Source organism: Eschscholzia californica, unplaced genomic scaffold (genome assembly GCF_041429995.1).
Source record: "Eschscholzia californica isolate CP2 unplaced genomic scaffold, dmEscCali1.0.p SCAF_6, whole genome shotgun sequence".
Taxonomy (NCBI): domain Eukaryota; kingdom Viridiplantae; phylum Streptophyta; class Magnoliopsida; order Ranunculales; family Papaveraceae; genus Eschscholzia; species Eschscholzia californica.
The window spans coordinates 25,594,496-25,607,788 of record NW_028238483.1 but is presented as its reverse complement, the minus strand read 5'-3'; the positions used below and the strand labels follow the sequence as shown (position 1 = coordinate 25,607,788).

Here is a 13,293-nt window from a genome sequence, read left to right as displayed (position 1 = left end):
ATTCTTAAGCGATGTTCTCAGAAGGTACGAAATTATTGCTAATACCCATTTATTAATCATGAATTGTGTGTCGACTGCGTCCTTCTCTATTTTGTTGAATGGTAGACCAAAGGGTTATTTTCGAAGTGAGAGGGGACTTAGACAAGGATGCCCACTCAGCCCTTATCTATTCATTCTATGCTCTGAAACGCTCACAAAGTTGGTTGTACAAGCTGAAAATATTGGGTTATATAATGGGCTCAAGGTTAATCGTTTAGCTCCGAGCATTAGTCATCTTATGTTCGCAGATGATCTCTTCTTCTTTGGGAAAGCATCAGAAGCTAATATTAGTCAACTAAAAAATATTTTGGATGTATATGCTAATTGCTCAGGACAGTTAATTAATTATCATAAATCTTCAGTTCAGCTTAGTGCTAATTGTGATGAAGACAGAAAACATATGGTGTTAAATATCTTGGGGGTTAAAGAGATGAAGAAGGATGACACATATTTGGGAACTTATTTGTTGAAACCCAAACACAAAATCTCATCGTATGATTTCCTTCTGCAGAAGATTGAGAAAAAGTTGTCGGGTTGGAAGAGAAATACTCTTTCCCATGCGGGAAGAACGATTTTATTAAAAAGTGAATTGGCATCTATACCGATCTATTTTCTGTCAACTAATTTGGCTCCTAAAGGGGTTGTTGATAAAATAGGAAAACATCAAAGAAATTTCTGGTGGGGGCATGATACAGACAATCCTAAAATGCATTATATAAATTGGAAGAAATTGCAAGCTAGTCAAAAAGAAGGTGGATTGGGTATTCGAAATATGGGTATGGTCAATAAATCTCTGGTGGGTAAGCTAGTTTGGCGTTTCCATACGGAGCCCGAGGCATTATGGGTGAAACTTCTAAAAGCGAAATATCTCAAAAATACAAACTTTTGAACTTATGCAGCTAAGTCGCCCATGACTTTTACTTGGAGAAGTATGTTAGAATGAGGAATGTCATGAAAAAAGGCATGTGTTTCTCGGTTGGTGACGGGACAAGCATTCGAATTTGGGAGGACCCATGGTTGCCAAACCTTATGGGTTTTAAACCTGGTCCAAAACATGAAGAACAGGAGGCTTCAGATTTGAAGATGGTGAATGAGCTTATTGATGAGGATTACAGGTGGAAGAAGGAGTTGATTGAAACTACATTTGATGAACTTTCAGTTCGGGCCATCATGCAGACTCCATTGAATGGAGTAATTACTGAAGATAAATTATTGTGGATACATACGGAAAATGGGTTATTCTCCTCAAAATCACTTTATAAGTCTATTGAGAAGGACTTGCCTTCTTCATCACAGACTTCCATATTGCCTAATGGTCTAACTTGGCATAGATTTTGGAAGAAATTGAAGGTGGCTCCGCGGGTAAAATTCTTCCTTTGGCGATTACTACATAAGGCTCTGCCCACTAAACTAAGGGCTCTTAGATTTAATGATGAAGCTTCAAAGGTATGCTCTACTTGTAATGAAGAAGGAGAAGATATTGAACACATCTTTAGAAGTTGTAAATTTGCTAAGGAGGTATGGAGTTGTCCTCAATTATCACTTAACATGGAAGGACCGATGGGTTTAATTGACATAATTAGTGGGTGGTTAACAGGAGAGGACACTGACGGCTCGATTAAGACAAGGATATATACCTTGTGGTTTTTGTGGAAAGCCAGGAATAAGATGGTATTTGAAGGGATTAATCCATGTAAATCAATGGTTGTCCGGGAAGCTATTAACATGATAAATGACTTCTCCATGAATGAGACTGAACATGATGATGCAATGGAGACAGAAACAAATGAGAGACATGACGTATGGACTCCTCCCATGGTTGACGTGACGAAATTCAACTTTGATGCCGCTTTCAAAGATGGTAAAGCAGCAATAGTCGCGGTTGGAAGAAACCATGATGGGTCATTCACAGCAGCCACATCTAGAGTGGTGATGGCGATGAATGCATTAGAGGCGGAGGCAATGGCGGCAAGATTAGCCTTACATCTAGCTAATCAAAGGGGTTGTCGGAAGTGTATTATTGAAGGTGATGCAAAGCTTGTGGTTGATGCTTGCTCGGATAAAAGTAAGACCCCTCCTTGGAAGATACGAAACATTGTTGCAGATATCAAAATCGCAAGTAACTTCTTCGACACTTTGCAAGTTTCCTTTTCCCCGAGAAAAGTGAACCAAGTAGCTCATATACTTGCAAAATCTGCGTTCGATTTAAAGTTAAATGAGACTTGGGAATTACCTAATATCCCTAATTGCATTGTAAATCAGTTGGCGATGGACAAAGCTAACATTGTGTTAAATCCTAATTCTTAATAAATATTAGGCACATGCCTACATTCATCAAAAAAAAAAAAAAAAGTATTTGTCTTGATAATTTGAAATTAAAAGTGCAAATTGTGCCATCAAAGTATTGAAGAAGAGTTTGAAACAAAATTTTAAGTAATTGGTTTGGTGACATTCCCCTCCTTGTTAATAGTTCAACGTAAATCTCAAAGATTTGATATTAAAGATACAGATTTCGCATGTTTTACCTTTCTATCGTTTCTGCTAAGGCGTTAATACATTGAGGAAGACTATGAGTCAAATTTTAAGTGATTTTAGCATTTCATTCACCCTTAACTCTCTAGTGTCCCAAAATTTTAACCAAGTAACTTTCATAGTTTCATATCCAAATAAAATAAACTACAAAATTTTCTCATTCAAGATGACAAAAATAATCTAATTCCAAATACATATATATATCAAACAATGATGGGTCTATCTTCTACTGAAAGAGACGACGATCTCTTAATAAATTCTAAGCAATCAGAAATTGCTTCGGCATAAAATGAATTTGATTGACAATACGATCGCTTTACTGTACTAAAATCTCCTCTCCTTGTATTGCTAGTCCTTGTGATTGTAATACCTTTCCTTACAAACTCTAGAGTTTTAGTGCATGAAGATTTAATTAAATTCCATCTGCTCATAATCTTAATTAAGTTGAAAACACTGAACCTTAATCTATGAACTGTAAATCCCCGTCTTTGATTGAATCGAAACCCTTTTACTCGCTTTGATAGTTGTGAAACCATGATTTCTTCCAATATTATCTTTTTGTGGGTATGGGAGGAGGAGATTAAGAATTTATAAGAGGATTAAGCAATTCAGAGTTCAGACTAATGTTTGATTAATTAATTTAATGGAAAGAGAATGGAAAATGAGATTAGCTTTCTTTGAACTAATTTAAGGGAATATTAGAGAGGTGGTCTAGATGATCCAATCATTACTAACATTTAAAGGAAATACTAGGTATTATAAATTGTGAAGTTTTTACTTTTTAACTATGCAATTATTAATAAATTATCTAATTGAAAATGTAAATGTTTTCCTTTTTCCAATCTGTTTTGTAGTACTAAAACCAGATTAAGCACATATTCAGCTTCCTTATTATATCATTTCTCTCTGTATTTTCATATTAGAAATATTTACGCCCTAAGCATATCGTAAGACTATCGTCCCTCCTCACAGGTCACTTGTTCAAACCCCAAGTCACCCAAGTTTACACATGATTGTTTAAGAAAAGGGCTAAGGAACAAGCTAAACTAGGAATCTAAGGATTTTATGTTATTTTAGGTATATAGTGTTTTTGATGATTCTAATTCACTGAACATGTCAATAGCAGCAAACCACGTCTGTCCAAATATTATTTCGTAGTTTTTGTTTTCTAACATTACTTGTTATTTAAACGCAAGAATTTACACTCAAAACTGACAGTGACACTACTTAAAACAATAAGATATGTCCATTGTGGGTCAATTTTGATAAACTAAGAAATATTCTCTAAAACACGCTATTATCGGTCATTGATTGACGGCTAATGATTTATAGTTAAATTAAGAGTCCATGGGTATATAGACCAAAATTAATTTGATAATAGGTCTATAGACCATTCTTCTTAGATTATGGATTTTTGGTCCTTTTACAAGAAGGGTATAAAGTATGGCTAATTTATTGGGTAATACCAAATGTATCCCAAATCAAAAAACCGCGGGTTTTTTGAATTTACGAGGGTTTTAGGAAACTTTCCCAAAACCCGTGGGCGTGATTTGTGGGGGATCTTTATTCAGCCGAAACAGATTGGATACCAATCTTCATAAAGACACTTTCTCTCTCTAAACCTACTTCATTTGGGATTTCAATCGGTTTAATGTACCTTGATTTTAGGATAAATTTAGGAAAAAACGGTTAGATTCTCACGAAAATTTCTCTCTCTTCTATAATCTGTTTAGAAACAAAATCTAAACTTTCCCAAATCAATTTTCTCTCTCTTCTTTACAGATTTAATATGGAGATTTATTAGCCAAAAATATGGAGATTTATTAGAAAAAAAAGATAGAAACAAATCATAATTTCTCTCTCCTCTAAACAGATTTGGAAATCAAATTTTCTCTTTCCTATTATCTGAATCAATCTAGGATCAATTTAGCGTGATTTGGGGGTTAATATACAAAACATATATATCACTTTCTCTCACTTAACTTTCAGTTTTGGAAATAGTATATTTTTCTGGGAACATTAAAGCAGCATTTGTTTTCGTTTTTACTCATACATAAATACAAAAATACAAATTATGAAACAAATACGTAAATTATGTATTATTTATGACGAATAAACCATCATTAGTCAAGTATACAACGTAACTTATCAAATGTATTTGGGTCTTGTTCAGTAAATTACACATACTTTCTATTACATAACACATAATTTCTTTTACATTACACATCGTTTACATTCTGTTACCAAAAAATCGTTTACACTATATTGTCGAAGAGCATATGTAGTCTTGAGCAGGACAAACAACATTTACACTATATTGTCGAAGAGCATATCCAAATGATTTTGCACCACCAGGAAACAAATGACCAACTTCAGTAGCAAATTCCATAAGTAACAACAAAACTGCAAAAAGAAAACATATACATTTGTTAACAAAACAAACAATTTACTAGAAACGACATGTATAATGGAATAAATTATGCATACTGTTTGTTAAACTTCATAATGTGTTAGAAGACAAACATAACGTTAGTTCGAATCACAAGGTCACTGTTATGTGAAAAAATATGTATAATGTGCAATAAATTACATATAATTTTTGGAACATTTATTGTACTATAAACGGCAACTGTTTTGTGAAAATAGTACGCGTAAAGTACATGTACTTTATATCCAGAGAAAACAATGAATCTGAATATACCGCAAATCTGAGTCCGTCAGTGAAGATGAATCTGATCTGAAAAAAACTTCAGTAATGATTAAACGAAAATCTTAAGATACATACCACGAAAATTGAAAGATATAGAACATACCTAGATTCAATAAAACATTAAATATGATATAAAGATCAAAGATTTCATTATTGATATTAAAATTTTAGAGAGAGAGAGAGAGAGAAGTTTAGACTTCCATTTCAGATCTATCAAAGATGGAAATATATATTATGAGAAAGATCTACAATTGAATCGTTTTTTCAGAAATAATACATAACAATTTGATACAGTTTAAAAAATTAATTATTAGATCTTAAAAATGAATCTAAATACAAAACAGTAATATCAAATACATGAAAACAAAAACGAAATCTTACAAATGAATGTTCTCATTATGATTTTAGCAAAAATAATTACCTTCAAGAATTGATCTTCGATAAGTTTAATGGAGATGAATGTAGAGTTTTGATGTTAATAGTGGTTAAACAACTAGGTTAATGTTCTTAAAAATGAGATATACTATATTACGGTTACATATTAGATTTGTTAATATTTCTTTCATTATAATTCTGATTGGAGAGAGAAAGATGGAGACAATTAAGGAAATGATATATACATGATTATTTTGGCAAAAACGGTTACAAAATATATGGAAAGGTTATAATAGGTATTAATAAGGATTAAATATTATAGAGATTTGATATTTCTCTCGAGATGAATACAAATGGACTAGATCTCTTTTATGATGATTAATTTGGTTTTTAAATCCTTTTTAGGATTATAGAGGATTAAATCTCCTATTAGGACCCTATTTTTGGTCTATAGACTCAAAAATTATTAAATTAAATACTATTATTTGTTTGTGTCTCCAAATGAAACTGTGTACTACAAATATATATATATATATATATATATATATATATATATATATATATATATATATATATATATATATATATATATATATATATATATGTATATTAAATATGAATAATTGTAAGTATATACAGCTAGATCTTGCCATTCACAAAATGTATAAAAATATTGTATATTATATATTATCTATCAAAAAAACTATATATATCTATATATATAGACATATTGTCCAGGCAGTCCAACTAAGTAGGGGAAGACTTCCTGGGATCTTCTTTCACTAACCACAATTATTTTAAAGGTAAAATGCATTCATGGTAACTATAAAGATAGACAGAGATGAAAAACTGAATTCTTGAAAATACATTACTATATCTTTGGGCATACACTAGAAGAAAGACAGAGAGAGCTTTGAAGTGGTAGTTGGGAGACGAAGATAGAAATAAAAAAAGGGTGTCTCTAAAGGCACCTCTCCTTTTTTACTGCTTTTACTCTTGACACTTTCGTGGACCTTGGACCAGATAGTCCGAAGGCACTCGGCTGATCTCAATCCGTGTTGTTCAAACAATCAAACCCAACACAGAGTAGGTCCAGTCCAAGTGCCCTCGAACTTATCCAGTCCTTGAGATGCGAAGAGAGATCAAAGTAGATTTGATTAAAAAAAAGGGGCCTTAGACACTCCCATAAGTCAATATTGGTGAAGCTTTTAAAAATACTTATAATTTCTACTACTCCCAAAAAACTAAGAATTCTTTTACGAAGGTAACTTATTTGAGGTACCAGTCCGACATATTGCATTATAAGTCGACACGAAACTACAAATATATAATGACACCTATCGGTTTTATCTTACTAATGAAAAACTTATCAAAATTCTCTCCAAGTGGTGCTCTATGTTACCTATTGGTGACTGTAAAGATGTCTTATGTTACACATCAGTTTCATCTTTCTGACATTTTTTTTTGGAAGTCGACTACGATCAACGTATGTCGTTACATTTGACATTGATATTTTTTTTTTGGAAGTCGACTACGATCAATGTATGTCGTTACATTTGACATTGATACATCAAAGATGTGATAAGCCTGATAACCGGCCACTCAAACTCTAACAGAACCGGACCTATAGCCCAACTACATTATTTATACCCTAATAATCCCAGATCAAATAAACCAAAGATTCCACCTTCTCTGGAATTCGAACCTGAGACCTCCAGAGCTTTCTAGAGTTTATGTGAACACCCTGGAACCACTTGGGCTACCAACTGTTGACATTTTTTCTGACTTTTTTATATCACACATAAATTTCATCTTTCTGACATGTTTGAGTATAGCATCGGATTTATCTTATTGACGTATATCAAAATTCTTTTTGAATGTTCTTCTACGATATCTGTCAGTAGGATTGTACAGATGCCTTATGTTACACATTGTTTCATCTTTTTGAAAGTTTGGGTATAGCATCAATTTCATCTTATTGAAGGAAAATAACGCATTCTAAAATTGATATAATCATTTTGTATAACTTTTAAAAGTAATATTATCCGAAAACTTGAGAATGAGAGAGAAGAAACTGAGAACTGAGAAAATAGAGGGAAATGTCGAGTAGGAGAAATAGGAAGAAAAAGAGAGAGAAAATGAACCGGAGAATTTGACCAACATATTTGAATGAAGAGAAGTGAGTGTGTTAGAGTAAAAATAGGTGCGAGTGTGAATAACAGTGAGTATATCGGTGAAAATGATAAGCGTATATAACATTACTATAAGCGCCATCCGAAATTATTATAAGCGCCTCCCATGAGCGTTCGACCGAAGTCACTTTTTGACAACAGTAGGCGCTTCTATCCGGACTGACCAATCCGTGGCCCAAAGCATTGCCTAGGACTGGTCAGTGGGAGGAGACCACTGCTTTCATATCTCTCTAATTTCACAAATTTTGGAGAGATTTTAGGAGTGATTTCTTGAGTTTAATCTTTCCTTTCTAATGATAAAAGGGTCTTCACAAAGATTTCAGAGGGAGATTTCTAGAGTTTAGAGCATATCCAATGCAAAACTCAATCTTAGAAATTCGGAGTGCCACATAGGATTTTCTGAGTTTTTCTTAAAAAATCATCTCCAATGCAAAACTCAACTAAGATCTCAAAGGTGATGTGTCGAGAGTGGAATAGAGATATCTCAAGAGGACACTCTATTTTCAGAGTGTCCTCTTGAGATATCTCTAATTGTCCAACTCATCAATATTTAAATTTCAACCAATAGAAATCAAGTCTTCGTATATTTCCAAAATAACTAATTATTTTTTTACAAAAATAACCATGACACATAAGTAAAATAAAAGAGTTTAGAGTGTTGCATTGGAGACATACAAGAATTGAGGATCTCTATTTTGGACACCTATGAGTGAGAATCTCAATTGGAACTCGACAAATAGGACGAATAGAGATTTTTTTGAGTTTTGCATTGGAGATGCTCTTAATCTTTGTTTTTTAATGAGATTTCTGGAAAGCTTTTTAGGATTTTACTTTGCTTTTTAATTGGAAGGATCTTTAAGAAGGATTTCAAAATTTGGTCACAAACTTTACATAAAAAGTGTTTAATGTCCTTTTGATTTCTATTCATTGAGTTTGATTTCTATTCATTGAGTTTGATATCTAATCTTAGATTGATTTTCAAATTGAAAATTGAGAGACAAAGTGGGAGAGAAAGATAGTATGTGTTTGACAAATACAATACATAGGTAGATTCATCACATTGCAAAATAATTTCAGCAGTACCTTTCCAATCGAACAAACTCGGTGGAGACATAAAACAAAGAGTTTTGTTGAAATGCCCCACCATACAAATTTACCAACTTATGAACAAATTCCAAGCACAAGACGCATTTCTCAGACACCTAAATTGAAGCAGGCACTGATAAAAACTACATAATTATACACATCTGAATCACAAGTTACTATTAGTCGTAAAAGGGAATTTCTGTATCTACTATACATTTAGTTCTAAATAACTACATAAATGTTTCTTCCCTTTCCCTAACAATATAAACAATGAGAGAAAAAATAGAACATAAACAAGCTACAGATCATAGGATTCTCAATTGGAGATCGGCATGACCAACCCTTGCCTTGTGCCTTGTGAAAAGCTCTTCAAGTGCTTGAACATATTTGCTATGAACTTCATTGACCTTCACAAACAAGATGGAAAATACAGAAAAAGAACTTGGTTATGATTTTATGCAGACAAATAGAGTTAAATGTTCAAACACGGACTGGGAAAGAGAGGCATCGTTCCTACATTTCTCAATTATGGAGGGTTCTCAACTAGTTGACAAGTCGGTCAGAAAACAAAAGAAAAAACATTTAAACTAGCTCGTCGTGCTTTCCTTTTATTGGCTTGATTTTCATTCTCGAACTTTATATTGAGAATCGTGCAGTCCCTCCATCCAATACGACCCAGTTAAAATAAACTCCATGAAGGTGGCCAACTAGTTTTGAATCGATTATCCTCGGACTACTTTGAGACTCATTTTGGTTCCTATGCCTAGAATCAAGAATGAGATTTTGTTGATCCTTATTCGACAAGGGAACAACAGCATCCGACCATGCCATGCCACTAGTTGGAACTCGTAATATTGTACTAGTGAATGTTGAAGTACTCGATTATAGGGTTTATAGGATTACTTTCACCATATCCTACTAAGTGTCAAGACTACAAGTCTATCGACGTTCCTACTTAACACTGTTAACAGACGAGTTTACCAAACGATAATCTATTATTTCCAATGCTAAAAAGAAGTTAACATCCTTACCTCTTCCATTGTGGGTTGTGGGTTTTTCTTGAGCTCAATGGGTCTTCCTACCACAACATGCATCGGATTTGGATGTGGCAGAGGTGATCTGTTGTTAAACAAATGAGAAACTTAAGATTCTTTCTACAGATATCTTGGTCACCATGTATAAACTGGCAAAAGTATTTCAACAGTTATGCTAAACCAGTGGATTATGTATTACAAAAATAGATGAAGCATTGTTGAATTTTCCCTTTTTCCCTAAAAGTTTACATAAAAAAATATTGCAAAAATATAAAGCGGAAGATAAAGGCATATGCCACATACCCAAACATTCCCCAAAAGACAATTGGGCTGAACTTGATTGCTCTAGAAATGCGGGCTACGAATTTCCAACTAGGTTTCCACCACTTGTAGACATTACTCTGTATATGGAAAGACATAAACATCGTATATAAAGCAGTTGCTGTTCATTGTAAATTAAGTCATACGGCTTATATAGAATGATGACTTTTCTAACCTGACCGAAGGCGAAAACTGGAACCAAAGGCCGGCCCCTCTCTATTGCTATACGAACGAATCCTTTCCTTGACTTGACAAAGGCAACCTAGATAACAAGAAAAAGTGAAATCTAAACATTCTAAAGAACAATTAATTTTTGAAAAGACTATCTCAGTCTCATATAAATAAAACTAATACGATAGTGTCTAATTTTAAGGAGCATTTAAAGGACGTGAAGAAGTTATCTTCCATTTAAGCCAGAGGATAACAAGATATGATGCAAGATGAGAGATGCAATCTACAAGAGGAGGAAGAAGAAAAAAAATTACTAGGCACCATTCAAAAAATATTCAACGAAGTTGAGAAGTACCTTGAACTATTTTATCATGCAGAAAAGGAGTAACAAAAGAAAAGGTCATTGACAGATAAATAGGACATCGGCTTTTGTTTTGCGCCTGTTCTTGCTACTTAGTTACTCGTAATAACAATAGAGGACAAGACACTTAGCTCAGTCTTGTATTCAGATTCAAAATTGGAAACACCAATTTCATTGACTTACCTTCTAGTAACTCATCTTCTTTTTCTCTTTCTTCGTAGAAAAACATGGAAATGTCTAAACTAAATATATAAGAACACGGAAACATCCTTACCAACTTATAAAGCTGGAACCAAGCTTGAGTATGGATAAATCAGATGAGACGTTTTAACAATATACTAATAAGCTTCTTGTGAGCTCAAAATAGAGCAAAAAACGAACCTCAGAAGTGTGCTCCATATGAAGTGTCTCTTGCACTCCACCAGGCACAATTATACAACTATAACCAGTTTCCAGGTATGAAATGAAGTTCTTCTTTGTTGCAGGAGCAAGTCCCAACCAAGTCCATATTTGCCTTAGAAATGGAGTGTAAAAGACCTATAATTTTTTTTTCCCACTGATAAGAAAGGGAATGGTGTGAATTATTCCATCTCTCTTCAAGTACTAAGAGAAGTTAAACTTACAGCAGTACTCGCAAGGACCTTAATCTTTGGCAATGGCATGAATCCGGTAAGATCGGCAAGTGCAATAACGCCAATTGGTAAGACAGAGTGTGGCTCATAGCCAAAAACTGCATCAACCATAAATTAGAGCCATCAACTGTTGTAACAAACTACATTAAAGCACTATATTGTTACCAAGAAGAGTTTCTGCAAACTTTTAAAATTGTTCCTAGAAGAAAGAAATTGTTGACTACATTCAGAGACGATTGATTCAAACAAGGATTAAAATAAACTCATAAACAATACCCTAATTGTCAAAATCAAATCCAAAGACTGATTAATAATACAATTCTCAAATTAAGAGATCAACTTAACTTATAACAACCAAAAAATATGAATTAAAAACCCAAACTAAATGCAAATAAAGCTTACCATAAGCTTGATTTGGATCAAATGCATTAATATCTTCCACATCAAGAGTAACTGGAAAATGTCCACAAACATGCTTACAAACATACCTAATTTTTTCAAAAAGTTCCTATTTTTAGTAATAAATCATTACCAATCAATAATTCCTTCTCCCCAAACATAAATATAGAAGAAGATCTCAGTATAGAGAGAGAGAGAGAGAATTACCTAGCTAATTTTCTTCCTAATACACTTTTATCATTTACAGGAATCACGATTAGAAATACCAGTAACCCAATTACACTGCCAAAAAATAGGAAAAACAAAATTGAATTCTACAAATTGGAAAAACGAATCAATCACAAAATTAGGTTAGTGAGAGAGAGAGAGAGAGATAACGAACGCGAAGGCAAGTTTTGCAGGAAGGAAGAAGAAGGCAGTTAAAACTAAAACAACGTTGAGATGAATCGAACCGAGCCATATCGAAAGAGCAATTAAGGTATGAAAAGTCGACGATTTCTTTGACTCAAATACTGTTAACTCAGTAATTAGGGCAGATTTAATTGAAGGTTGATGATTCCCGTTTGGTTCTTCCTCCATTGAAGTAGAGAGAGAGAGAAAATGATTTTTGTGTTTTAGAGAGAGAAAATGTGACGGAGAGATCGAAGAAAGTGTGTCTTTTTTTTCTCTTTCTTCGTTGAAGTCTGCCTTTCTACTGGAGGAAAATCGGGAGACGTCATTTTGTTTTTGTTTTTTTGTTGAAGAGTAGACGTCATTTTGTTGTTTTTTTTTTTTTGACGGAAAAGCTAATTTCATAGATAATATCCAAAGGATACAATGAGTACAAGCTTATAAGTCCCAAAAAGGGTCAAACAGAACATACAGACAAAGTTATGGATTCATAAGAGATTTCGCCAGTTCATGTGGGGCTAAGTTGGCTTCTCTCGGACAGTGCCTGATTACCACATCTCTACCCGTTAGATAGCCACGTAGACGGTCCAGATCGTTTATCAATCTCCACGGGGATGCATCTCGTCCATCCGTTATTAGGTTTACCAGGACTAAAGAGTCCGTCTCCATCTCGAAACTATTAAGCCCTAATCTCTCAGCTACTTGGAAACCTAGCTCCATTCCCCTTAGTTCACTGTGGAGAGATGAAATTGGTGGGAAGTTATGCACTTCTGAATCTATCGTCTCCCCTCTCCAATCTTTTGCAATTGCTGCTGCTGCTGCTTTATCCCTCCTGATTGCTCCATCGACATTGATCTTGATTCGTCCTTGTGGTGGTGGATTCCATGCTTTGTCCTGTAAAATGTTCGAAAAAGAAGGGAAAACAGATAAAGAAGGAAATCTTTTGAGATCAAGAGAGATATTATGCCAAGTTCGGTTCAAATCAAAATCTTGGTTTTGAAAGTGCTTCTCGTTCCTGGCTTTCCACCAATGCCACAACAGATAAGTATAT

At 33.8% G+C, this 13,293-nt stretch overlaps 1 protein-coding gene across 1 annotated transcript; it reads right to left on the bottom strand.

The window, feature by feature from the left end:
* Positions 1 to 9,068: 9,068 nt before the first annotated feature.
* LOC147532885 (diacylglycerol O-acyltransferase 2D-like) lies at positions 9,069 to 12,625 on the bottom strand. Its single transcript, XM_086649626.1, has 9 exons — positions 12,235 to 12,625; positions 12,060 to 12,134; positions 11,856 to 11,941; positions 11,445 to 11,551; positions 11,203 to 11,358; positions 10,465 to 10,551; positions 10,272 to 10,369; positions 9,966 to 10,053; positions 9,069 to 9,341 (listed from the first exon to the last, which is right to left on the bottom strand). The coding sequence occupies exons 1-9, from the start codon at positions 12,429 to 12,431 to the stop codon at positions 9,240 to 9,242; spliced, it is 996 nt and encodes a 331-aa protein (XP_086505752.1). The 5' UTR covers positions 12,432 to 12,625; the 3' UTR covers positions 9,069 to 9,239.
* Positions 12,626 to 13,293: the final 668 nt, after the last annotated feature.

What these genes read in the sequence shown, in the direction of transcription:
- LOC147532885 (XM_086649626.1), bottom strand. Translation starts at nt 12,431, where the DNA reads ATGGAGGAAGAACCAAACGGGAATCATCAACCTTCAATTAAATCTGCC. An exon ending in CAGTTTTCGCCTTCGGTCAG is followed by an intron (nt 10,370 to 10,464) that starts GTTAGAAAAGTC and finishes TTCCATATACAG; the next exon opens with AGTAATGTCTACAAGTGGTG. An exon ending in GTCTTTTGGGGAATGTTTGG is followed by an intron (nt 10,054 to 10,271) that starts GTATGTGGCATA and finishes GTTTAACAACAG; the next exon opens with ATCACCTCTGCCACATCCAA.